This window comes from Anopheles moucheti, chromosome 3 (assembly GCF_943734755.1).
Source record: "Anopheles moucheti chromosome 3, idAnoMoucSN_F20_07, whole genome shotgun sequence".
In the NCBI taxonomy this organism is placed as follows: Eukaryota; Metazoa; Arthropoda; class Insecta; order Diptera; family Culicidae; genus Anopheles; species Anopheles moucheti.
Window position 1 is genome coordinate 48,669,354 of NC_069141.1, and position 23,267 is coordinate 48,692,620.

The 23,267-nt window shown below is 45.5% G+C and overlaps 6 protein-coding genes across 7 annotated transcripts; 4 read left to right on the top strand and 2 right to left on the bottom strand.

The window, feature by feature from the left end:
* The first annotated feature begins 3,033 nt into the window (after positions 1–3,033).
* LOC128302783 (chymotrypsin-2-like) lies at positions 3,034–4,038 on the top strand. The gene is made up of 4 exons (XM_053039634.1): positions 3,034–3,254; positions 3,325–3,420; positions 3,487–3,808; positions 3,880–4,038. Exons 1-4 carry the CDS (start codon positions 3,034–3,036, stop codon positions 4,036–4,038), a joined length of 798 nt encoding a protein of 265 aa, XP_052895594.1.
* Positions 4,039–4,230: 192 nt separating this feature from the next.
* On the bottom strand, positions 4,231–10,663 carry LOC128301375 (nucleoporin Nup188). The gene is made up of 6 exons (XM_053037820.1): positions 10,638–10,663; positions 10,315–10,534; positions 6,247–10,251; positions 5,885–6,172; positions 5,408–5,794; positions 4,231–5,344 (listed from the first exon to the last, which is right to left on the bottom strand). Exons 1-6 carry the CDS (start codon positions 10,661–10,663, stop codon positions 4,304–4,306), a joined length of 5,967 nt encoding a protein of 1,988 aa, XP_052893780.1. The 3' UTR covers positions 4,231–4,303.
* Positions 10,664–11,430: 767 nt separating this feature from the next.
* Positions 11,431–13,975, top strand: LOC128304069 (N-alpha-acetyltransferase 60). 2 transcript variants are annotated; one of them, XM_053041196.1, is made up of 5 exons: positions 11,431–11,764; positions 12,620–12,917; positions 12,975–13,216; positions 13,306–13,416; positions 13,520–13,975. In XM_053041196.1, exons 1-5 carry the CDS (start codon positions 11,745–11,747, stop codon positions 13,656–13,658), a joined length of 810 nt encoding a protein of 269 aa, XP_052897156.1. In that variant the 5' UTR covers positions 11,431–11,744; the 3' UTR covers positions 13,659–13,975. The 2 variants fall into 2 exon arrangements, with proteins under 2 accessions (XP_052897156.1, XP_052897157.1); XM_053041197.1 differs by lacking the exon at positions 13,520–13,975 and having other exon boundaries at positions 12,996–13,216; positions 13,306–13,516.
* Positions 13,976–16,869: 2,894 nt separating this feature from the next.
* LOC128301575 (exosome complex exonuclease RRP44) lies at positions 16,870–20,026 on the bottom strand. Its single transcript, XM_053038130.1, has one exon. The coding sequence runs from the start codon at positions 19,843–19,845 to the stop codon at positions 16,954–16,956; it is 2,892 nt and encodes a 963-aa protein (XP_052894090.1). The 5' UTR covers positions 19,846–20,026; the 3' UTR covers positions 16,870–16,953.
* Positions 20,027–20,522: 496 nt separating this feature from the next.
* Positions 20,523–23,224, top strand: LOC128303376 (biogenesis of lysosome-related organelles complex 1 subunit 6). The gene is made up of 5 exons (XM_053040310.1): positions 20,523–20,659; positions 20,745–20,867; positions 20,951–21,035; positions 22,486–22,572; positions 22,641–23,224. The coding sequence occupies exons 1-5, from the start codon at positions 20,646–20,648 to the stop codon at positions 22,755–22,757; spliced, it is 426 nt and encodes a 141-aa protein (XP_052896270.1). The 5' UTR covers positions 20,523–20,645; the 3' UTR covers positions 22,758–23,224.
* On the top strand, positions 21,053–22,453 carry LOC128303375 (protein KTI12 homolog). The gene is made up of 2 exons (XM_053040309.1): positions 21,053–21,993; positions 22,067–22,453. The coding sequence occupies exons 1-2, from the start codon at positions 21,415–21,417 to the stop codon at positions 22,349–22,351; spliced, it is 864 nt and encodes a 287-aa protein (XP_052896269.1). The 5' UTR covers positions 21,053–21,414; the 3' UTR covers positions 22,352–22,453.
* Positions 23,225–23,267: the final 43 nt, after the last annotated feature.

Sequence of the window (23,267 nt, forward strand, 5' to 3'; positions counted from 1 at the left end):
TCTCTTCGTTTGTATGAATATTCTTCATTGTAGTGTGAGTATTGTACAATTTTCTACTAAGTGAGATTGTTTGCGCTTAGGCGTAGGCTATGTGTTTCACGTCAAATTTTAGTAGTTGGGTTGCAGGAAGTGCGTGTTATAGGATTTGTGTTAGAACATAGAGCATATTTGTAATAAGATACCAAGAGTAAATTAGTCTAAGTCGAATTACACACGCATTATTTAGCTATCGAAACAGAGATAGTACAACGATTAGTACCAACTTCAACTAATCTTGGTCGCAATAAGTTGCATCTGCCGGGTTACATGTTAGTCATTTCGTACGCGGTAGTACTTATCGGTTTGCGGTTGTTATTGAACAATTTCTTCCACTTTTTCGAGAAATGCGACCGATCGTTCGCGACGATATGCAAATGACCGTTAAACGAAACCGTAGCTTATCATCAACGAGAATTTCGAACGATACTTTGTTCACTTATTTACTAATCCAGTGTTAGCGTGCAGAAATCTTCTAAACAACTCACGGTCAATCAACGTTGCCTTCTTCTTCGTCTTCTTGGCCCGCTCACAGTTGAGCACGTCGTGCTGACATGGCCAGGTCACCAATCCGTTTCCAGGAAACTCGGTCCAAGGCTGCATTCCTCCACCCCCGGCTGCACCCGATCTCCGACAGGTCTTGCTCCACTTGATCCAGCCAACGAACTCGCTGCGCTCCTCTGCGCCTCGTGCCGAACGGGTCACTGGCGAGCACCTTCCTGGTGGGGCATGAGTCCGGCATCCTCATCACGTGCCCCAGCCATCGTATCCTTCCGGCCTTAGCCACCGTTAGGATGTCTGCTCCGCCAAACAGCTCAGCTAGCTCGTGGTTCATTCTCCTTCTCCACTCTCCCTGCTCAAAGATACCGCCAAAGATCCGTAGCACCCGCCGCTCGAAAATGGCGAGAGCGTTGGCGTCCTCCGCCCGTATTGTCCATGACTCATGGCCATAGAGGACTACCGGACGTATCAGTGTGCGGTATATCGTGCATTTCGTGTGTTGCTGGAGCCTTCTGGATCGCAGGAGTTTGTGGAGCCCGTAGTATGCACGATTTCCCTGAACAATGCGCCTTCGGATTTCGCTGCTTACGTTGTTGTCCGAAGTTACGATCGTGCCAAGGTAGCCGAACTCCTCTACCACCTCGAGATCGTCACCGTCAACTGATACTCTGCTTCTGAGTCGGGTTCTATCACGATCAGAGCCCCCGGCAAGCAGGTACTTTGTCTTCGTCGCATTGATCCTCAATCCAATCCTAGCGGCCTCGCGTTTTAGTCGGGTGTACGCCTCGCACACCGCCGCAGAAGTCCGTCCGATGATGTCGATATCATCCGCGAAGCCTAGGAATTGATGAGATCGGGTAAAAATCGTGCCCCTGATGTCGAAGCCCGCGCTTCGCATGACACCTTCCAGAGCGATGTTGAACAGCAAACAGGAGAGTCCGTCCAATGGCTTCAGATCCCGGTGAGATTCGAACGATTCCGACAGCATGTTCGACACCCTCACCTTGCACTGCACCCCATCCATAGTGGCCCTCAACAGCCGTACCAGCTTCCCAGGGAATCCGTACTGCTGCATGGTGTTCCATAGCTCGGTCCGATCTATGGTATCGTAGGCCGCCTTGAAGTCTATGAACAGGTGGTGCGTGGGGATCTGGTGAATCGACGTTGCCTACCATTCTTTTATCCCGGTGGAATCATCAACGAAACCACTCCATTTCAATTTGGACTTACCAACAACCTAAAAGGAGTTAACAGACCTGGTCGTCTTCCGGTGTCATTCTAAAGACATGACCAGTCAGAATTCACTGTACTTCGAGTAAACACATATGGGTCGAACAATGTTTCTGACCATCATCCTCTCAAACGTGGCTAAGAGCGTACAAACGATACCAAATATTTCAGAGGCGTATTTATACACCCAGTGTACAAAAAGAGCGACAGGCTGGACTTCTGAGCCATCACAGTCCTGTATGCTGCTTATAAGATTCTGTCCCGAATACTCTTCTGCAGACTTGCGCTCCTTGCTACAGATCTCGGTGGAAGCTACCAGGCTGGGTTTTTTTAAGGCAAATCAACCACCGACCAAATCTTTACTCTACGGTCCGCCGTCCTCCAGAAATACCGAGAGCAATAGACCCCTACGCACCTCCTGATCGTTGACTTCAAGGTGGTCTACAATACCATAGATCGGACCGAGCTATGAAACCCCAAGCCGTAGTACAGATTCCTTGGAAAGCTGGTACAGAAGTGGTGCAGTGCAAGGTGAGGGTGTCGATCATGCTGTCGGAATCGCAATCTTACCGGGGTCAGGGGACGAACTCTCCAGTTGACTCATGCCCCACCAGGAAGTTCACCAGTGACCCGTTCGTCACGAGGCTCAGAGGCGCGCATTATAGATAGACCAGTTGACAGTAAGCACCCTAGTGCTTATCTATCTCAACTTCCATGCTGCTGTGGCTACTGACCATTTACCCAAGATAGGGGAAAATTTTATACGAATACAAAGGTTGCGGTTAGGTAAAATAGGTAAAAGAAGATCATCAGAACTTGCCAGAATATGCCCCAGAGATCCTATCCAAAATAGCGATATTCACAGAAAGTAACAAATACTCGGATATTATGCTGGGTGGAATCAACTAGAAATGATTTACTATGAGTATCTCACGTATCTTCATTTTTACCCAACAAAACGTATCAGTGTACAGGAATTCTACTAAAACTCAATCTGTGACATTGTAATTTTACTACATTTAACATTATGTGTATCGAATGGTGGGATGTTTCGTATTTGCGTTTTATCTTGTGTTCCGGTCCTGCTCCGAAAGGTTGAAGGTTCCTCCTCCTAAAGTGTGTCGAAAGTAAAGATGAGTGGTGAGATAAAATAAAATTGAAAACACAACCGGTATATATTCGTCACATTCGTTTTGCAAACGGTCAGTGCGGATCACAGCTTCGAAGCGAAAAAGAGATTTGGTTCTGCGAGATTCAAACGAAAAGATGATGCACACGCGTATCGTTGTAGTGTTTTTACTGGGCTGCAGCAGTGGTGGAATCATTAGTAGTTCATCGTACGCTGCCGAGCTTATTATCGGAGGAACGGACGCCAAGGAAGGTGCCGCACCTCACCAGGTTTCGTTGCAACTGCTAGGTCAACATTTTTGCGGTGGATCGATCGTAGGCGATCGTTGGATACTGACCGCTGCCCACTGTACAGCATAGTAAGCTATGGCAGCGTTTAAATGTAACATATCCTCGTAACAAAGGGTTTCCTATTCTCGTCCCAATTAGTGTAAAGCTGAACGCGACGAAAGTTGTCGTTGGAACTAACAATTGGAAGAAGAGAGTCAACACATACGCGATAGATCGTGCCTATACTTACAACAAGTAAGCAAACGATGCGCATTTAATGTTTGAGATTTGTCCTTTCAATTGGCCGTGCTCACTTTGTAGTTTGCCGCTGAATACATCGTTCCTGACGGACGATATCGTACTGCTGCGGCTGACATCCCCACTGAAGTTTAACAACCGCGTACAGCAGATTGCATACTCGGCGGAAATGGTACCCGATAATGCTACCCTTACGATCACCGGATGGGGACAGATAGATAAAGTACAGAGACCCAACATGCTGCAAACTCTCGATGTACGCCACGTTGCACTGGAACGTTGTCGGGCCACTATTGATAAAATGAAATTCCAATCGCCGTATAACGTTAGGCTCTGCGAAAACCGAATGTGCACTCTAAAAACAAGAGGCCAAGGAATGTGTGACGTAAGTCCACCTTAACATTTTTAATACTTTTGAAGAATGTTCTATTTGCTTTTTTTTTTTGGTGCTGACAGGGCGATTCTGGCAGTCCGGTAACTTGGAAGGGAAAACAAGTCGCCATAGTTCAGGCATTATTGACGAACGAATGCGCCAAGGGAGTACCTGATGTTCAGATTCGCCTTTCGTACTATCATGACTGGATACAGAAGACTATTGCGTCCAACAGCGATTAGAGGGCTCGGAGTTTAACAACTGTTTGTTAGTAATATCGCATATAGCTCTCGCGCTTCATTCATTCGTTCAGATCCACGTTGAAAATCGGATTATATTCTACGTTAGCAAAATAGCCACACTTCATAATTACGGATCTACGGCTTGGCCGTTCTACCGATAATAAAAAAATAACCTAACAATTACGAATCTAATTTTATTAATGCGAATTAATTTTAAACGACGATTTTTAACTTTATAACAATCAATGCTCTGCGCATGTTCCCTTTAGGTTTCACTTTGTCCAATCATAAGCAATACGTTCGATAGCAGATGGATGTAATCTTCCTCCACCATCTGCACATGTGACAGACCGGTAAAGCGTGGCTCTTGCGGTTCAAAAAATATCGGTTCATCTTCCGGTTCCACGTACGCTATGCTTTTGGCATTTTCACTGTTCAACCCATCATCAAACATGACCCGTTTGATGGAAGCGGATGATGATGGTTTCAGGATGCCGCGCAGTACCGGTGTCGATGAACTACGGCCAAACTCCTGCCCATGGGGACCGGTGATCGGGCTCATCACATGGCCGCCGCCGACGCTTCCTGCCGCGGCTTGTTCCGTTGCATCTTGGTGCTGTTGCTGCTGGTGCTGTAAATGCATTTTTCGCACCACATTAATGCGCATCGAATGTTGTGCACTGGTACTGGACGTTTGTTTTTTTGTCTGCTGGGAAGCTTTCGAACGCTCGCTGGCAGTTGTGCTGCTGGAACGATCCAGCATGTCCGCATCCACATTATCGTCGTCAAGTGACGCATAAGGATCGTTTATGATTGGCACTGTGCCATGTTTCTTGCGCGATAGAATGCATTTCGCGTCCTTCAGTATGCGCTTTTTCACGAAATCATGAAATATCAGCAGTTCCGAGCTTAGTTCGCGCTTTATTAGCTGCTTCTCGCGCTGGGAAAGGTTCGTATCTTTCAGCGCAAACAGACTCTGCGACGTCAACAGCGTTAGAACGTACTCGAGTGCACAGACACACCGTTTGCTGTCCAGATGGGTGAGTAACTCGTTCGAAAGCGTAATAGCGTTGTTGGACGTGTAACTGGACACGCTTGTCATTGAGAGTGTCTTTGAGAATTGTGCTCGTTTGCCAGCACGTGATACATCTGACGATGATGCTGGGGACGTTGCTCCGCCTAGTGCCGATCGATTAGCTCGTGATATAAGACCCATGGTAAGCGTACCATCCGTTGCATCACCTTGTTCCGCGTCTTCACTAGCCGGCAATTCATTCAAGGGAGTTTCACTGAAGCTGTAATGTTGCTGTAGGAGAGAAAATTGGTTAGCCTGTGCTATTATCCTGTTCACTTGCGCTAGTTCACTTACCAAATTTAAAACCTTCGTAAAAATGCACACCGCTTGCAGTAACGATCCGAAGCTGAGCTGCGAATAATTATCTGTGCTAAGTTTAGGCGCTCCAAACTGTATCTCTATCAGTGGACACCACTGGCTGGGTACAAACTCGACATCGCACAGAAGCGCCAGCAGGGGTGGACTAAAACACAGCAAACATTTGGCACACAGGGACACTATCTCGATAAGATTATTCATCGCATCGACCAGCTCGTCGGAAGTATCGATAGCGCTAGGATCCATCTCCAGATCAGACACGATAAATCCAACATTATCCGCCATCCCCGTTGTAAGTCGTTTCAATATCTTCGGTCGGTAGAGCAGCGAGATGCAATGGTCCATAAGAAACTGTGTGCAGCGCTGTGTGGAAATGAATAATAATTCATGATAAATGAATACATTAATTGATCATTGTGCTATTTGTTGCGCTAGCGTACGCGTATCTCTTACCATAAGATTTAACATACTTTGGCTATGTTCAAGCCGCCACTCCTTTTCGTACGGTACCATCGTGCAAAGCAGTTGCAGCGTTTCGAGAATCAACACAAAGGCGCTGGGTTCGAGTGATTGCTTGGCGAGCATAAGTGAATCCATCAGGTATTCCTCATGAATACCAACGAAGAAGATAGCATCGCGTAAAAATCTGTACCCATGTTTGCTCAACAGCGCTCGTACTAGATGTATGCCTTTGGAGTAAATTGGCCACCAATCCTGTGTTTGCCATTGTTGTTGCGTTTCCTGGAAGAAAAAAAGGATGTACAATTAATAATTGCTTAACACATTGCATAAAAACCGGTGCGACTACAACTTACGTTCGCCATAACATACGGACGCTGCAGCAATTCTTTCGGCGGCAGCAGCTTTAACCACAGATAGTCTCCTACGTCGCTATAAAGCAATTCCTCAGAGCTTTGGCTTTCGGCAAGCAAAATCAGCAGGTTCAACAGCTCCGTAACTAGTTTCCTTCGGCCGTACTCCGGTAGTACCGTGCCTGTGATGCTGAGCAAACGCTGAAAGAGTTTTCCTTTAACCAACCAACTGACCCACCGCGTGGAGTTTGCTTGTACCGTCGGAGATCCTGTTCCTGGTTGATCGAAACTTATGGTCAATTGCTTCAGCAAGTTAATGGCAAGCAGCAGCGAATTATACTGCTTCGCTTCGTTCGTTTCACTGCCGGTTTTAGCCTTCAACCCGTGGGCCTGAATGGCAAGCTCAAGCGCGTGTATTTCCTCCCCGGCAATGTCGACGGCCGAGCGTGTAATTTCTGCAGCAGTTGTGTAATTAACCAGCAAGCGATCCGCCTGTATTTCGACCGTTTTTATTCCAATAGCAATCATCGCTTCCTTGGCCCTCTGGTGTATATCCGCGTAAGAAACAGTTAGCAAACTTAGTAACTTTTCGGCCCGTATCAACATCTCGTCATCCTTATCCAGATCCTCGGTGTACTTGTGATCGAAATCGGAGAGCACGATTAGGTACAGCTCGGAAAGTACGATCAGGGGCCTCATATCCTGTACATGTTCGACGCGTTCGACCAAAGCCGCTAACAAACGTTCGGCAAGGTAGGTTTTGCAACGATCGGGCAACGAAATGCCGGGCTCTTTTTTGCGCACGATCAGTACCAATAGATCCTTGAAGGATTGTAACCGTCCCAACCAGTCGGGTGTTTGATCTGCTCCACCATCCCAGCCACCACTGTGGCTCGCATTGCCCTCACTGCCATCCTTGTCGACGTGGCGCCGTCGAGAAGCATCCGGAAGATCTACCACAATATCAACCCAGCGTGCGAAGATATCGTAAGTTTGCGTGAAACGTTCGAACACTTTCGCCAGCTCGGGATCCATTTTGATTCCCGCGGCAGAATTAATGCGAAACAGCTCAATGCCAAGGATGTTGAATAGTTGGCTGTACGATCGCATATTGCTTGCTATCTGGTCGCTGAACAGCGGATTGCATAGCGATGACCAAAAGTTTGGTTTCTGTAGCAGGTTTGTCACCAACGCTTGCATGTTATTTTTCCAGAGCGCATGAAACAACGACATTATGCGCGACAGCAACGGACTAGCAAGTTTGACCGGATCGTTTGAAATCGCTTCGAGGAACTCCTCCATGTACGTCGGTATGCCATCATTGATCATCGTTTTGGGGCGACCTTTTCCACCGGTTCCAGCGCCTGCTGCTGGAGCAGGACCACTGCCATCCTTCGCCAACAGCAACCGTCGATCTGGTTTGCCATAGTACACTTTAAAGAACGCTTCCGTAAGTCCCGGTTGCTTGTGAACGCACGACTCCACAAACTCCAGCACGGCAAGCTTCAAATCGTCACTCTCGATTTCATCGTGCAACCGTTCAAGGAACGTGTGCCGTATTTGATCCGGTTCCATGTCCAAACATGCCAATAGAGACATGCGAAATTCAATGGCAAATCTTCGCAACAAGCGACAGGACAGGATGGGCAGTCGGGGATTAAAAATGTTGCTCATGTACCCCGTTACCATCGGTATGATGCGCAATGTGTCGCGTTGCTTCGGTTGCGTGTAAATCGCCGATTCCAACGGCGAAAGGTCATACTCGTGGATGTGTTTCTTTAGCCGCAGTATCTGCATCAGTATCGTCATCGAGTGTTGAATCATCAGGTTCAGTTGCTGCTCCGGAACGAGCATCCAGTTTGATTCCCGTTCCATCACTGCTTGCAGGTACCCGTTCCCTAGACCAACGATCCTTAATAGCACCAAACCATTGTCACGGTTTAGCAAACTGTACACGCACGTATCTCTCAGCACGCGACGCGCATAATCGCTGTCCAGCTTGTCTTCGCTCAGCTGCAGAATTTCGTAGATGTACTGTACGACGAATACCAGCACGCGGTACCGATCAGATCCTGTCGCGTAGCGCCAATTGTTCGCGTGCGGCAGGACCTCACGCAGCAAAAATATTGCTCCCGGCAGCTCCACACCGAACACATTATTACGACCAAGCTTGGTGTACGTTTTGAGGAAGTTAAAATACGCCATCAGTAACGGGTAACGACCGGCACTGCGTTCCACGTTCATTAGATAGTAGCCTACCAGGCTCGAATCATACCCTACACCGTTGGCGTACTCTTGGTAGGTTAAATTCGCATTGTTAATCGACGGAAGGATGTTTAGATTGATAATGCGCGTGTATATCTCCTGCTCGAACAGCGGCACCAAAGCGGTACAAACGTTCATACATTGTACCAGCAAGTCGATCGGTGGATTCGGAACCGATTTAAACTTGAGCAGCACATCGAAAACCATCTCCGTTGGGTGCACCATCTCCGAGGTGATGTCGTAAGGCTGCTGTATGCGTCTTACGGCCACGGCTAAATACTTCAAACCGGCCGCAATCCGTTGCACCCGTTCCGAGTTCAGGGTGCTTGTTGCTTGAGCATCTTCCAGCAGTTCGTTAATCTCGTGGTGCAATGCATTGAAGTAGTTGTAGCTGGTGCTGAAGTGCACGTACGTTCGCTGGTTTTGCATATCGCGCACAATCAGCTTAGTTCCACGGGCGATGGTGAAGTTAATCTTCCTCGAAGGTGTGTAATCGTGGCACAGGATAAACTCATCTTCGTTCGTGGAGGATGCACTCCGGATTTCGTACTGATTGCGACCAGTATACAGTTCCGTGTATACGGGCAAATTTTCCAACAGCCCCTGTATGTAACTGTTTTGCGTAGAACCCGCCGTTGCCAGTGCATACGCTATTTTGGATAGTGGTGTGAATTCAACGGGGAAATGTTCCAAGCTGATATTAAAGAGTGCCCGAATGGGGTGATCTTCTAGCTTGCAGAACTCCGTAGCGATCGTCGGTGAGGTAAGTAGCTCGCTAAGCAGGTCGTAAATGTTGCTATGATGTGCGATCGATTCGTCGGCATCAAACAGTTGGCACAGAAAGCCAAGATGGTTAAAGATGGATTTCCGTACAATGCGTGCGGTTAGGCTTTGATCCTTAAACATCGGGTGGGATACAATCGCGTGCAGATACTCAAACACACCCAGCTTGATGGCTCGTGATCCTAACTGCTGGTAACGTCTGGTCGTATCCTCATCCTCTACCGTATGCTGTAGCCGAAAGTTGAACAGCATCCACACAAGCAACAGTGGGCCATGCTCGGGAAATTGATGCAATGACACCATTGGTCCATCGAGGGCCGCTACCACACGCTCAATCCAATCGGCATCGTCGAACTTGTCGGACAGATCGAGGGTTCGGAAAACAAGCGCAAGTTCGTTGTAGGTTATGCGCTTCACCAGCTCGGAATGTATCTCCGACCCTGAATCCAAATATTCCTGCTGCTTACCGAACGAATGCTCGCGGAAAAGTTTAAACAGTTGCTCCAACTCTTCCGGACCGATGCCACTGTAGTGCACAATCAACAACAGGATTTGCAGTATTTCGTTCGTTTCCCGAAGCCTTCGTTCGGCACAAGCGACTCTCGTTTGGCCGTACATAATATCGGTGGAGAGAGTTTTGTGCGTGCTTGGCGGATCAGCTATCAAGTGCGTTAGCTGTGTCAGGTAGGATTTTCTAAGCGCCGGCAAACCCATTCGCTCTACCACCTCACGGTACTCCTTTGAGTACGGGTGCGTACCCGAGTGGAAGTATTCCAGCATATTTTTCAACACCTTTAGTTGCACCATACGCTCCAGTGTGTGATACGTCCAAATGTCGTGCAACAGTTTCACCATCGACGTTTCGGTGGAAATATACTCCGCCAGTGCGGTGGCTGCCCCACGATATTCGTTCACCAAATAGTAACACAATATTTGCCATGATTGAACGGCGTCAATGTCCTGTTGGTGAATATACAATGAATGTACCGTACTGTTACATATTTGCCCGTGCGATTTACTTACCAAGTATTGATGTAATTTGTTTGCGAAAGGTTGTAGCTTCAGCTGGTTTCTATCTTTGATCAACTTTTGCAACTTTTCCTCCGATGCTTTACTAGGCTTCTTGTAGTGCAGAATACCGTCGACCAGTTCCTTGGACACCTGAAACAGTTTCTCTTTCACATCCGCATTCGGTGTGCCGTAGTGTATGCCAGAAACGAACTGCCACAGTTTTTTCCACTGGCTAGAAGGATTGTGAATAAAACGAGGTTATGTTAGCGTAAACAAAGCCAAACGAGCGGCAATCACGCGTAACAATTGATTTCCCCATTATCAAACCTACTTACATGATATCTCCATGGATGTCGTTCATGTTGAGTACTGCGTGTAACTAAAACTGTAAAGCAATGTATGTAAATTAATCAAAATAAAAGTGTTTTCTAAATAAAGTAGCACAGCACTGTTGAACGTCGAATCAAGCCCGGCGGCCGTCAACTAGGTGAATAGAACAACCGAATGAAGGTGGGTACTATCAGCACTGTTTGACAGATTCCAGTATGTGAAGGGGTGATTACACGTTTTGCCTAAATTACAGCACAGGCTAGGTATTAAAATCAGGGAGGAAATCAACCAATGGCTCGTTAAGAATATGCTTTTATTATTGAAAGATTGTTGAACAAAAAAGATAGCTATTTTTAATACTGTTGAGGTTGCACTATTTTCTTGAGAACACATCAAGTCAATTCAACTCTGGAGATATATCCGCGGTCAAAGGACTATTCGCGGTATCGCTAGCCACTATGAATCTTGACAACCGCAGCTTGACCCCATGTAGTACACCTTATTTTTTTCATCCCATGACGTCACCACGATTTGTGTACATAAAACCAGCTAGAGTGACAGAGAAGCAAATCAGATCACTCTACGATGTGCATCACCCGATAGGGGCAGTCTATGGTGGGCTGCAAAAATCCAAAACAAGGTCAACTGTCAAACCTCTCTCACTGTACAGAATCGAAATTTAATTGATTTTGATTAACTGCTCAACCGCAGCATAGTTTTATTGGCCGCGAAGGACTCCAAAGCTGGCGCTACACCGATCAACGTCCCCATTGCGTTCGGTTTATTGCGTGGCGTTGTGAGCAAGAACGGTTTGATATCTGGCGAGTGTCAATAGTGAAAAAAATGTCATCATCATCAAGACGATTGTGATCGTGCGTCGAGACGGGTCGACCGTGAATGAGATAATAAATCGTGTTACGATGGGTACTCGAAAACGTCTGGCTAAATGTGGCTGCTTACGATACCACAGGCAATGTGATAACAGTAGTGCTGCGTGAGTCTCAGCTGTGTCGCTAGATTTCTTGTGCAAAAGCTTCCGGTAAAGAGAACGGTGTTCCATACAACAAGATCTGCTCGGCCACCTCGGTCCGAACGCGGGAGCAACTGCCCCAATGGCTCAATCATTTACCTGGTAAGAATAATCCTGCTAATTCCTTTGCTTTTTCTTTCATTTTTATCGCCAGAAGTGTTTGGAGTTCAGTTTAGTTGAAATTAATAGAAACTTCCTTCCTTCACGTTTCTTGGCTGGCAAGTTTTTTTTCAGCAGAATTTCGCTGAGCTGCACTATTTGTTTACTTTTTGGTGCCAAAGTGAAAACAAGGAAGGAACGGGGCGCATGCACGCGACAAACGTCCCGCTTACGCAGCAGGAGGGTAGATTTCAATACTGTTCGAGCAAATATTTGCCCATTAAACATGGGCCTTTGTTACGACGTTGACGTGAGCAATGCTTAGCTTTGGCGGCGCTGCACTACAAAATGCAATTAAGGTTTATGGGCGGTTGCCTGGCAGCCTGATGGTGTCGTCAATGTTTGCATAAATCGGAACTAATTGATAATGCGCACTCTTGCACTGAAGGGGGAAGGCGTTCAATGACCCATGTTCGTTTGTGGGAACACAATGCTGTTACATCTATGCATCGGTGCAATAAACGCAGTACTGTAAGAATGTTGTACCGCACCAAACTACAAAAACCATCATTCTTAGGTCAAATGGAAATGTAAAACACTTCCCGAACCGTAATGAGCTTCCAAAGCGTTTCCAATTCCAACTCACGACCAGTGTTGCATTGCATGGGCTACTGTGGGATTGAATATCACCTGTGCGGTGCTCATTCAAGTGTTTCGCTCGTTAATCTTATCTAGTAGTTCACTTACTGCACATACCACCATGTCAGGTGAAAAGCTTCGTAAGCCTAACGAAGGTCATTCTAGATATGGAGTAATGCCGAAACCATCCAATAAAATGTCGGTTTCTGCTCACCGCAGGTTTCCAGTGAACCACCTTGGCAGCACAAAAAACAACGAGCGTCTTCAAAACTCGTACGAATATCCGTCGGTACCACTGTGTTCAGCGAACGATGTACAGCTTCGGTTTCTCTGCCCGGACGATCTCGAGGAGGTACGGACTTTGTGCCAGGATTGGTTCCCCATCGATTATCCACTCTCATGGTACGTGGACATTACGTCCAGTACGCGCTTTTTCGCGCTGGCAGCAATCTACAACTTCAGCATCATCGGTCTCATAGTGGCAGAGATTAAATCGTACGGCAAGCTTAACAAAGAGGTAAAGCGTTCGCGTTCGTGTATGACACCCGTGTCTCGTAACATTACTCGCAAATAGTGCGCTTTATACCGTTCACAGGATCGAGGCATTCTACCGGAATCGATGGGTCGGGATGCAGAGATTGGGTACATTCTGTCGCTGGGTGTGCATCGAAAGTACCGCCAAAACGGTATTGGTTCGCTGTTGCTTGACTCACTCATCAACCACCTAACGACTGCCGAGCGACACAAAGTGAAGGCAATATTTCTCCACGTCCTAACCACGAATCGTACCGCCATACTTTTCTACGAACGAAGAGGGTACGTTTAGAGGAACAGGCTGTGCCGTTCTAAATAAATATCGAAAAGGGTTTAGATTCATGTATGGTTCTTTCGTTTCCTCATTTTAGGTTTGTCCTTCATTCCTTTTTGCCTTACTATTACTCGATTCGAGGCAAATGCAAAGATGGTTTCACCTACGTGTCCTACATCAATGGAGGCCATTCACCATGGAGTTTATAATATCCTTTTCAAAGCCAAACTTGCCCAATTTCAGTGATGGTGGATTTTTTTTCTAGATTTATGTGTTTGATGTGTTAATATCTCCTTAACCACCAACTTTACCGATTATTTGAAGTACTGGTGCTCGCAGATTCTAACTGCCGGTGGACTTTGCCCATGGATCTGCGGTCGTATGCGGACGGCGTTTCGGTGGGTGTGCTACCGTACGGTCGGACGATTTCACCTTCAGCAGGACGAATAGATGTCGGTTCTGGAATGCCGGAGCGGCCACTACAAGCAAACATTTTCATTTTCGCTTCCCATCATTCATCGTTTACGACGTACGATCCGCTCCCTTGGAGCTCGTCTAGTTAAAACCTTTTTTCATTTACCTTTTCCCCAACAACCCAACCAATGTTGGAATGCATAACAGGTGGGCTGATAATTGTTTGGCGTAACACATATATCGCGCTAAAAGATTTATTTCCATATCATATTTCGTTTGTACCAACCTTCAAACGAATTCTGTCCAAATTTGACAGCACTCGGGCCATAACCTAGTAGGCTGGAGCATTTTGTGTGACGAAACTTTTGTGTTTTGAGTAATCATGGGAAAAGAAGGAATTTCGCGATAAATTATTGGTTTTTGAAGGGTAAAAATACAGTTGAAGCCAAAAATTGGCTTGATGAAGAGTCTTTGGACACTGTTCCACCAAAATCAACCATAAAATATTGCTTTGCTAAATTTAAAAGTAGTGAAATGAGCACTGACTACGGTGAACACAGTGGACGCCCAAAAGAGGTGGTTACTGAGGAAAACAAAAAAAAAATCACAAAATTATTAAAAGCAACCGTAATGCGAAGTTGATCGAGATAGCTGACACCTTAAAGATGTCTAAGGAATGTCAAGGAATGTTGGACATATCGTTCACGAGTATTTGGATATGAGATAGCTCTGTGCCGCGCGAGCTCACATTTGAACAAAAACAACAACAAGTTGATGATTCAGTGCAGTGTTTGGAGCTGTTTAAGCGAAATAAATCCGAGTTTTTGCGTCAGTATGTTACCATGGATGAGTCTTGGCTTCTCCACTTCACTCCAAAGTCCAATCGACAGTCGTCCGAGTGGACTGAACGCGATAAACCTGCTCCAAAACGGGGAAAACGCAACAATCAGTTGACAAGGTTATGGCATCAGTTTTTTGGGATTCGCAAGGAATAATCTTCATCGATTATCTTGAGAAAGTAAAGACCATTAACAGCAACTACTAAATCAAGTTATTGGAGCTTTTGAAGGACGAAATCGCCAAAAAACGGCCACATTTGAAGAAAAAAAATTTGTTTCATCAAGACAATGCACCGTGCCACAAATCAGTGAAAACAATGGCAAAAATTCATGAACTAGACTACGAATTGCTTCTCCACCCATCGTACTCCCCAGATGTGGCTCCCAGTGACTAACCCCATTTCTCAGATTCCAAAAGGATGTCCTCTGAGAAGAAATTTTCGTCGGATGAAGAGGTGATCGCCGAAACCAAGTTGTTTTTTTAGGCAAGGGGCAAATACCACTACAAAAAAGGTATCGAAAAATTTAAAGACCGCTAAAATCGGTGTATCGCCCTTGAAGGGACGTATGTTGAATACAAAAAAATAATTTGGCCAAAAAAAAGTGTTTTACTGTCATAGGCCAAACAATTATCAGCCCACCTGTTATGTATCACGCGCTATCGGTGATCGATAATACAACAAAATCTTTCATCCACCTCAAAAGCCGCATTAACGTGCATTAGCGTTCCATTTTTGCCATCCTCTGTCGATTAGGTTAATCGTTACGCTCAGGACATATCTTTATATATTTTATACGTATGTAATTTTTGTTTGCAACTAAGTAAATGAAACGCACCGATGATGGTCTCTTCGTCATATCAGTAATCAGTAAGCATTTTATTTGTGATATTACATTTTTCATCAGCTGGCCGAGTTATTAGGAGTTAGGATGGGAATAAAAAAAAGAAGGAAACCTATTTTATAACAGCTGTACATAAAAAAACGCAAAACGACCAACAAATTGTAACAAATCGTGGAAAGGCACTCAGAAAGCTAAGTCATCTTATATCGGAATGGCACACGAGAGAAACGGAAAAAGTGGAATGTACTCTTTAAAAAAATCGTTACAGATATTTTACACGTGCATCTATATAAAAGCATATTGACTGGATGTTATAGAATACGGAATGGTTAAGAAGCGTTCGCACATGATTTTTAAGCTATTCATCTGTTTTCACGTGTGGTTTTAAATGATTCATTGGTAATAAGAATTAAGCGCACTCGGTTGACACCTAAGGAAAGGGGAGAAAGACAATTTGTTGCATAGATTGCATAAAGTAACATTTTTATAAGGCACGTTGATTTGTTGAGTTCCATTTTTTTTTATACATTTTTGATGTTTTACAACTCTCATCGAAATGATCCGCTTTGAAGCTGAAAGATGTTTGACGATAAAAGACCGTAAAAATGGATTTTCTTAAATTAGCTAATACGTTAAATTATCAAATGGTGCTAGATTCATTGATAAACCCTTTGATATGCATTAGGAGATGTATGTTAAAAATTTTTAAAAGAATGAAACCATGAATGAATTTAAAAGAATCAAGTCATGCTTGCTGTGGCCTTCCAAATGCAAGCTTCTTTAGCGAAATTTGAAAACAAAAAGACAACTTGACCACGGAAACAAACGCAGAACGAAAACGGGCGCGCAGATACGGATATGCATGTGTGTTAACATCTAAGATGATATTTATTAAATCTAAGCAAACAAGCAACACAAAAACAAACGAGACATCCTCCTGTGGGACCGTGAAAGACAGAAGCAGACAGTTTGTGTAAGGTCAGCAGGAACTGTTTAGTTTTCAAGTTATGCCAAAAATATAGTATAATTAATATGTAATTCATCACTTGTGTGTATGGTATTTGTGTAGTTAACCGTTTGTATAAAAAGCCAAATATCCAAAGGTTAAATTAAATGAAGAATTATCCTTTTCGTTACATTTTCCGCATGTTCGAATCATTCTCCCTACTCTGTTGTTCACTGATTGGTTTCTTCTCAAATAATCCCAAAGACAAAGACAGAAGAGAAAGTTAGCCACGGGGACACTCCTGTGTAATGCGCTGAATTCATAAGTGTAGATCAAACATTGGATCCGCCTGAGTATCACATGGTGTCCATGATGTCTAAGTAATTGGGGTTCTTTACTATCCTCGTATCACACAATCCAGCAGTCCTCTATTTGCACAATGATGTCGGGGAACAATACAAGTTCGCTGTAGCGAATTCAGAAACAACCCAATTCTTGATAACACTACCCATTTTCACGAATCCGTGCACAACAAACTTGTCGGCCGTATTAATCCTAGTTCAACCTGTTGATACACTAGTTGTTGGTGGAGGTCAACCGCGGAATGACTGGCAACGGATTAATTAGAATGGATTTATTTCCAGTTTCGATTTATTCTAAAACTCTGTGTGTACAAAAGAACCTGCTTACATAAGCGTTCGTTTTATTTCGCTTTTTTGCTTTTCTTCGATTTCGCAGGAGTCTGGTCGCTTTTCCGTTTCGGTGCTTCAATTTCCGACACGCTGCCATCCGGCTTCACGCTGAAACCTTCAATGTATGGTTCCACCAGTTCAAAAACAAGCTTCTCGTGCTGTACATTCGTCGAATCCAGGCTCAATCGTACGACAACAGGATCGAACGCTTTGAACACGATATTTCCGCAACGCTGCGTCTGTCTTTCCTCGTCGTACACGAACCGGACGCCCGTTTTGATTTCCTCGTTATTACGTCCCGTCACGTAAATCGTACCCTCGAACCCATACTTTGGCACCAGTATCTGTAGGGCGTTCTTGCGAATGAATAAGATGTACGCTTGCTCATCCTCCGACCGCTTGCGGAAGAACAGGTGAGTGTGCAGTGCAACGGACGCCCTACCAGCGTACTGTGCCATTCGGTTACGGTAGTTCAGGTTGTTACACAGATTAGAATTGATCTTTTTGTCCAGCAGCTCCGGATACGTGGAATCAGCTCCGATACAAGCGGCCAGCAGACGGTGCACAATGATGTCGGCATAGCGACGAATCGGAGACGTGAAGTGGGTGTAAATTGGAGCGGCCAACCCGTAATGGAAAAATTCATCCCGCTGCAGTGTGCCACTGATGAAATAAACGGCCTGCATCATACAACGCGTAGCCAGAATGCGCAGCATCGTGTTGAAGTATGGATTTTCCGGCTTTACTGCACTGTCTAAGCTGGTGGCCAGTTCCTTGCCGCTTGTCGTCACAATTTCAAAGCCCTGGTGCTGTGCAGCCTTCACCAGTGGCTCGTAGTTTGACTGGGGAGGACATGGATGACGACGCAACATCGCACACTCGGGAAACTCTTGTTCGATCTTCTCCGCAACCGAAACGTTCGCGAGCAGCATGAATTCCTCCACCATCGAGTTAGTTTCTAGCAGTTGCTTCGCTTTCACGTCGATAGGATCGTGTGTTTCGCTATCCACGTGGAAACGAATTTCAGGCGAAGCCAACACCAAGGCCCCTTTCTCCGTGCGTCGTTTTTTCAAGATTTTCGCGAGCCGGTTCAGCATACGCAATGAAGCGGCCACCTCGTTGGTTTGCTTCGAGTCATCGATGATAATTTGTGCCTCTTCGTAGGTGAGTGCATTTTTCGACTTGATCACACTCTTGTGGCACTTTGTGTGCTTTATGTTAGCCTCATCGTCCAACTCCCAGATACAGGAAAATGCGAATCGTTCCTCGCCTCCACGTAACGAACAAAGATTGGAACTGAGCAGCTCCGGTACCATGTCGATACGCTTGTCGACCAAATAAACGGTGGTGGCACGACTGGCAGCTTCACGATCGATCGCAGTGCCCGGTCGAATGAAATGGCTTACGTCCGCAATGTGGACTCCTACTTCAATGTTCCCGTTCGGTAAACGGCGAGCGTGCAAGGCATCATCGATGTCCGTACAGCCGGGCGGATCTACCGAGCAGATGGTAATACCGCGCAAGTCCACTCGGCGCTTTAAATCTTCGCTTGTGATTACCCAAGGCATCTGCGGCAGACAGGCCAGTACGTCCTCCGAGAAACGGTTGTGCGGTACGTCGTGCTCTAGCAGAATAACTTCGTTCTCCGTTTCCTTTGAACCGATCGGTCCGAGAGCACGCACGAAATGACCCTGCGGATAGCGCGAATGGCGTGGCCACTGATCTATCGCAACAATGATACGTTGGGAGAGGAGCGTCGCGGCCTGCCGCGTTTCGATTCGAATGCGTGGAATTTTGCGTTCTGCCGGCACAAAAATATGACGGGTTGAACCCTGGATGTGGCTGGGTATTAGAATCCCACAGTACTGACGCCATTTCCGTTTAATAATGCCAACTACTTTGGCTGTTGGCTCACGTTCCGCCTGTGGCTTTACGCTGAACGTTGGATCCGGTTCCACCATATCGCCCGGATCGTTCTGTTCATCCACCAGTACCACGTCGCTCGGAGCTTTCCATTCGCTCTCGGGCAGCATTTCGATCGCCACTACATCCCCATCGACGGCACGGTTCAGATTCATTCTTCCCTGAATGAGGACCGCTTTCTCAATGCCTTCGACTCGCACATACCCCTCGAGGTAATTTTCCCGCGAAGCCAAAAACCCACCCTGCATCAACTTTCCATCCTTGATGCCTTCGTGTATCTGCATTACGGTCAGATGCGATGGGAATAGTGGATCCTTCGAGGCGCAAACTACGTCTCGTTGGGCAATCTTGTCCAGCAAATGTGCATAATTCTCCTTTGCAGCTTCCATGTATTCCGCCGCGGAACACGTGTTCAGACCGAGCTCGGACGCTTTAGCCCGATTATCGGCATCGTCCGAGAGCAATACGATGTGTACGCTTGTATCTTTTCGCTTTTCCTGGCGGAGATGTTCCTCGTACCATTCCGTCGCCGTCCGGATCATACGATCGTTCCGGTCGTTCGCCGATTCGCCGGGCATACGCTCCACGTACGTGTCCTTGTGGTGTTCATTGACGAAGGTGTAGAACTTTCGCTCTGGATTGGACAAAATCGTTCGCAATCGCTTGTATATTACTGCACTCCGATGCTTCACCTCATCCAGCACCGTGTTGAGGATGATCACGTTCTGGATTGCACTCTCTTCTAGCAGATCCATCTGATAGAGTATGATATTCGTATCCAGTAGCAGATAATGCGGAAAGGGAAAACGTTCGCTGACGGATTTCGGAACGTCCTCCAGCAGTACAGTATTCTCTTCCAGGGGGCACTTATGACAGGCTGCTGAACCGCACCAGATATCATCTCGCAGGTAATGTTCGCGGACAATTTTCAGAATATTACCGCGTTTGGTTTTCTTCATGAACACTTTGTTTGTCAACATTGTGCTGGTTTGCCGGTGAAAAACGTGGTTTACCGAACAAGGTCTTCTGCATAAAGTATAATAAAACTAGAGCAACAGTGACCCCCAAGACAGTGGGGGATCGAAATAACTTTCGAAAACAGACACAAAATATAGCAAACGATACAGTTTGGAAGTGTTTTTGGACAAATATTTAAACGACTCCACAGCTGCGTGTAGTTCGGCGTTTTGGACTGCGCTAAACGTCAAGCCGTATTCCCAAGAAACAATTTTTACCAGCAACTACCCAAAGAACAAGCACAGCCCAATTTTGTGTGGGATCTCAATACAGTGGAGCACCGATTATCCGTGCCACCGATTGACGGTTGCGGATAATCGGATAACACGGATCATAGGCATATATCCTATTTTTGTTAAAATTAGCGAATAATGTGTCGTAGGTAGGGCTTTTTTAGAGTATAATTTATTTCCCCTGTGCGTTCTATTGTTGCAAAAGAAATTGTAGTTGTTTTCTTTAAGAACTGGATCAATCATCTTATCGTATATCATTGGGTCTTTCAAATCTTCCGTCAACGGTGTTCTCGGAATGCTGCACGGATAATCAGACACCCGGTTAGATGGAACCCGGATTATCGGCAACGATGCTAAGGATGCTAGTTGCGGAGTAAAAATTGTTCCTTGGGTATACACCTTGAGAACCGTAGTGGATGTAAACAAACACAAAACTCGTCCTGCATTCCGATAATCAGTAATCTCACGCAGTTATCGCTGGAAAAGGGAAGCACAATTACGACATTCCAGAGCACCAACCACACACGACCATGTCTGAGGAAACGTAAGATGAAACGGTGTGAAGAACATTTAGCCAGATGCGTGACTATTTCCCATTTTTGTTCCCTATCGCCGGCCATGCTTTTTAGCTCCGATAGCGAAAGTCAGGACATCCTGGAGCACAACGAAACGGTCAGAGCACTATCGGGCGGATTGCTGCAGATCTATGAGCCTAAGCTGAAGGAAGTTAAGGAAAATTTAAAGGAACTAATGTGAGTGATTGCTGTGAGCGACGGTGTCGTAGTACTGTATGCCAAGGAGTCATGTTACTCTTCAACTGATTCTTTTTCCACAGAAACAAACAAAATGATCTGCAAATTGCGATGACCAGTGAAAAGAATGCGTTCTCTAGTCGGCAGATACAGGAGGTGAACGATATGGTAAGTGGCAGAATTCAGCAGTTTAGTGGATTGTGTATCATTCGATTTGTGTTCGCAATTTACGCAATTCTTCTTGAACAATGCAACGTATTGTTTAACGGCTGTGTTCGCGTGGAAGATCCGGTCGTTTCGTGCTAAATATTTGCTCAAGAAAAGTGTGGGGTATTTGTAAAGAATTAGATACATTTTCCATCGGCAAGTAGATTGTTTGTTTTCGCAAAATGCATCTTTTGTTCCTACGTCACAAACCCATTCTTTCGTTGACGTCTCACCGAGCGACCTGTCAAAGTGATCAACGTGCAACAAACAGTGTTTACCATAGCAAAAGTGTTACTATTGGGAGAAAAATACGAAAATTCTGTAGTAAAAGTGGCCCAATATGCCTCTTATTGTCATCACCGGCTTACCGCGCAGTGGGAAAACAACCCGTGCAAAAGAGCTGGAAACATATTTTACCGAAAACGGTAAAGGGCCCGTCCACATTGTGTCTGAGGCGGACTGTATTGTACGGTCCGGGTACGGTGTAAACGAAAGTATTACCGATACGACGAAGGAAAAACAAATTCGAGCCAGCCTGAAGTCGGAAGCTATGAAACTACTATCCAAAACATCGCTGGTCATTATGGATGGCACAAACTACATTAAAGGATATCGGTACGAAATTTTCTGCATGAGCAAAAACGCTCGTACGACCCAATGTACGGTACATTGTGCCATGACTGTTGAGCAGCGGGAAGCACGCAGAAGTGAAATAATACAAAACTCAGCTACCAGTGGGAGTGATTTAAATGCCGACACGTTCGATGCCCTTTGTCTACGGTACGAGGAACCGCAAGACAGCAGCCGTTGGGATCGTCCCCTGTTTACCGTGTACGGCGAGGAAGAGCTCAACCTTTCGCAGATCAACAGCGCTTTATACGACCAGGCACCGTTGCCACCGAATTTAGCAACACAAAATGTAAGTACACGTACCTATTGTGGATTGTAGAAAAACGGATTCTGATACCCTCATTGCTTCATTTTTGATTCAGATGCCACTAAGTGCAACGAACTTTCTGTTTGAACTGGATAAAACGACACAGACAATCATCGATCAGATTGCTTCCGCTAGGAAAATTGGCCTCGACGGACCGGTAGAAATTCCACAGGCAGGAATGCGTGCTGAAGTGCCAGCTAATATGAGCGTAGCGCAATTAAATCGTCATCGAAGACAGTTTTTGAATTACGTTAAAATGCATACGAACGTTAGCTCAGATATTAGTAAAATACCAGCAATTTTTGTACAGTTTCTCAATACCAATACAAATGGCGCTTAAATCAGCGTTTGGAAAATTAACAGTTGCGTTTCTTTTATTTGATTGTAATTTTGCTTTCTTTATCAGAACTGCAGTTTGATTCTTCTTTTTCGGATAGCGCCATAAAATCCCCTTTTTTTTTTGGTTGCTTGCAGGTGCTAAAGACCAAAGCATACAAAGAGAAGGTTTCACGCATTAAAATGCAAATGCACCAAATCCATCAACGGACAAAGAATCTCAGGGTAACATGTTTCACGTCAAGAAAAAACTACACCAAATTCTAACGTAGTGGTTTTATTCCATCCCATAGGCAAAAGCGTTGGAAATCCAGGAACTTAAAGTGAACCAATGCGCAACGAAATTACAACAATTGCATTATGAAGAATCGTTGGTGGCAAACAGTAAAAGAACCCCACGAAAATCGTAATCCCGTGCACCGATTTGCAAGATGATGCTCAAAGCAGTAGGAGAAGCGTCGTGCCCGTTGGCATACAGATGGTTCTTTAAATACAGGCAGCAGGGGACTATTGTCCCATTGGGAAGATTAGAGACAGAAGTGTGTGTATCGACAGCTGTCTTCGTAACGAAGCAATCTAAACAATTACAAGACGAACGTGAAATGGAACGAATAGTGAGAGTTGTCTGAAGGCGCTAGACATTTTAGCAGCCTCATTCGAAATGAGTGTAAACCGTGCCTGAAGGAATCGTTGTGGGCCATCGTTGTTGGAGATCGTGCATGTGGGTGTGTATGTGTGCACCAAAAACCATACTCAGAATCGTCTCCAATATTTTATCTTCCGAAAAGTGGAAACATGTTTTGTCTTGGGGTGCTTCACAGTACACAAACACACAACACTACGCACAGTGGTGCAGAGCGAACAGAAACAATCAAATAAAATAAACTAGTAATCAAAACGAGCCAATTTTCGTTCACATT

What these genes read in the sequence shown, in the direction of transcription:
- LOC128302783 (XM_053039634.1), top strand. Translation starts at nt 3,034, where the DNA reads ATGATGCACACGCGTATCGTTGTAGTGTTTTTACTGGGCTGCAGCAGT. An exon ending in GCTGCCCACTGTACAGCATA is followed by an intron (nt 3,255 to 3,324) that starts GTAAGCTATGGC and finishes CGTCCCAATTAG; the next exon opens with TGTAAAGCTGAACGCGACGA. An exon ending in GAGGCCAAGGAATGTGTGAC is followed by an intron (nt 3,809 to 3,879) that starts GTAAGTCCACCT and finishes TGGTGCTGACAG; the next exon opens with GGCGATTCTGGCAGTCCGGT.
- LOC128303375 (XM_053040309.1), top strand. Translation starts at nt 21,415, where the DNA reads ATGCCTCTTATTGTCATCACCGGCTTACCGCGCAGTGGGAAAACAACC. An exon ending in CGAATTTAGCAACACAAAAT is followed by an intron (nt 21,994 to 22,066) that starts GTAAGTACACGT and finishes TTTTTGATTCAG; the next exon opens with ATGCCACTAAGTGCAACGAA.
- LOC128304069 (XM_053041196.1), top strand. Translation starts at nt 11,745, where the DNA reads ATGGCTCAATCATTTACCTG. An exon ending in ACGGCAAGCTTAACAAAGAG is followed by an intron (nt 12,918 to 12,974) that starts GTAAAGCGTTCG and finishes ACTCGCAAATAG; the next exon opens with TGCGCTTTATACCGTTCACA. An exon ending in CATTCACCATGGAGTTTATA is followed by an intron (nt 13,417 to 13,519) that starts ATATCCTTTTCA and finishes CACCAACTTTAC; the next exon opens with CGATTATTTGAAGTACTGGT.
- LOC128301375 (XM_053037820.1), bottom strand. Translation starts at nt 10,663, where the DNA reads ATGAACGACATCCATGGAGATATCAT. An exon ending in AAAGTATGTTAAATCTTATG is followed by an intron (nt 5,795 to 5,884) that starts GTAAGAGATACG and finishes ATTTCCACACAG; the next exon opens with CGCTGCACACAGTTTCTTAT. An exon ending in TTACGAAGGTTTTAAATTTG is followed by an intron (nt 5,345 to 5,407) that starts GTAAGTGAACTA and finishes TCTCTCCTACAG; the next exon opens with CAACATTACAGCTTCAGTGA.
- LOC128301575 (XM_053038130.1), bottom strand. Translation starts at nt 19,845, where the DNA reads ATGTTGACAAACAAAGTGTTCATGAAGAAAACCAAACGCGGTAATATT.
- LOC128303376 (XM_053040310.1), top strand. An exon ending in TACAGGAGGTGAACGATATG is followed by an intron (nt 21,036 to 22,485) that starts GTAAGTGGCAGA and finishes GGTTGCTTGCAG; the next exon opens with GTGCTAAAGACCAAAGCATA. An exon ending in AACGGACAAAGAATCTCAGG is followed by an intron (nt 22,573 to 22,640) that starts GTAACATGTTTC and finishes TCCATCCCATAG; the next exon opens with GCAAAAGCGTTGGAAATCCA.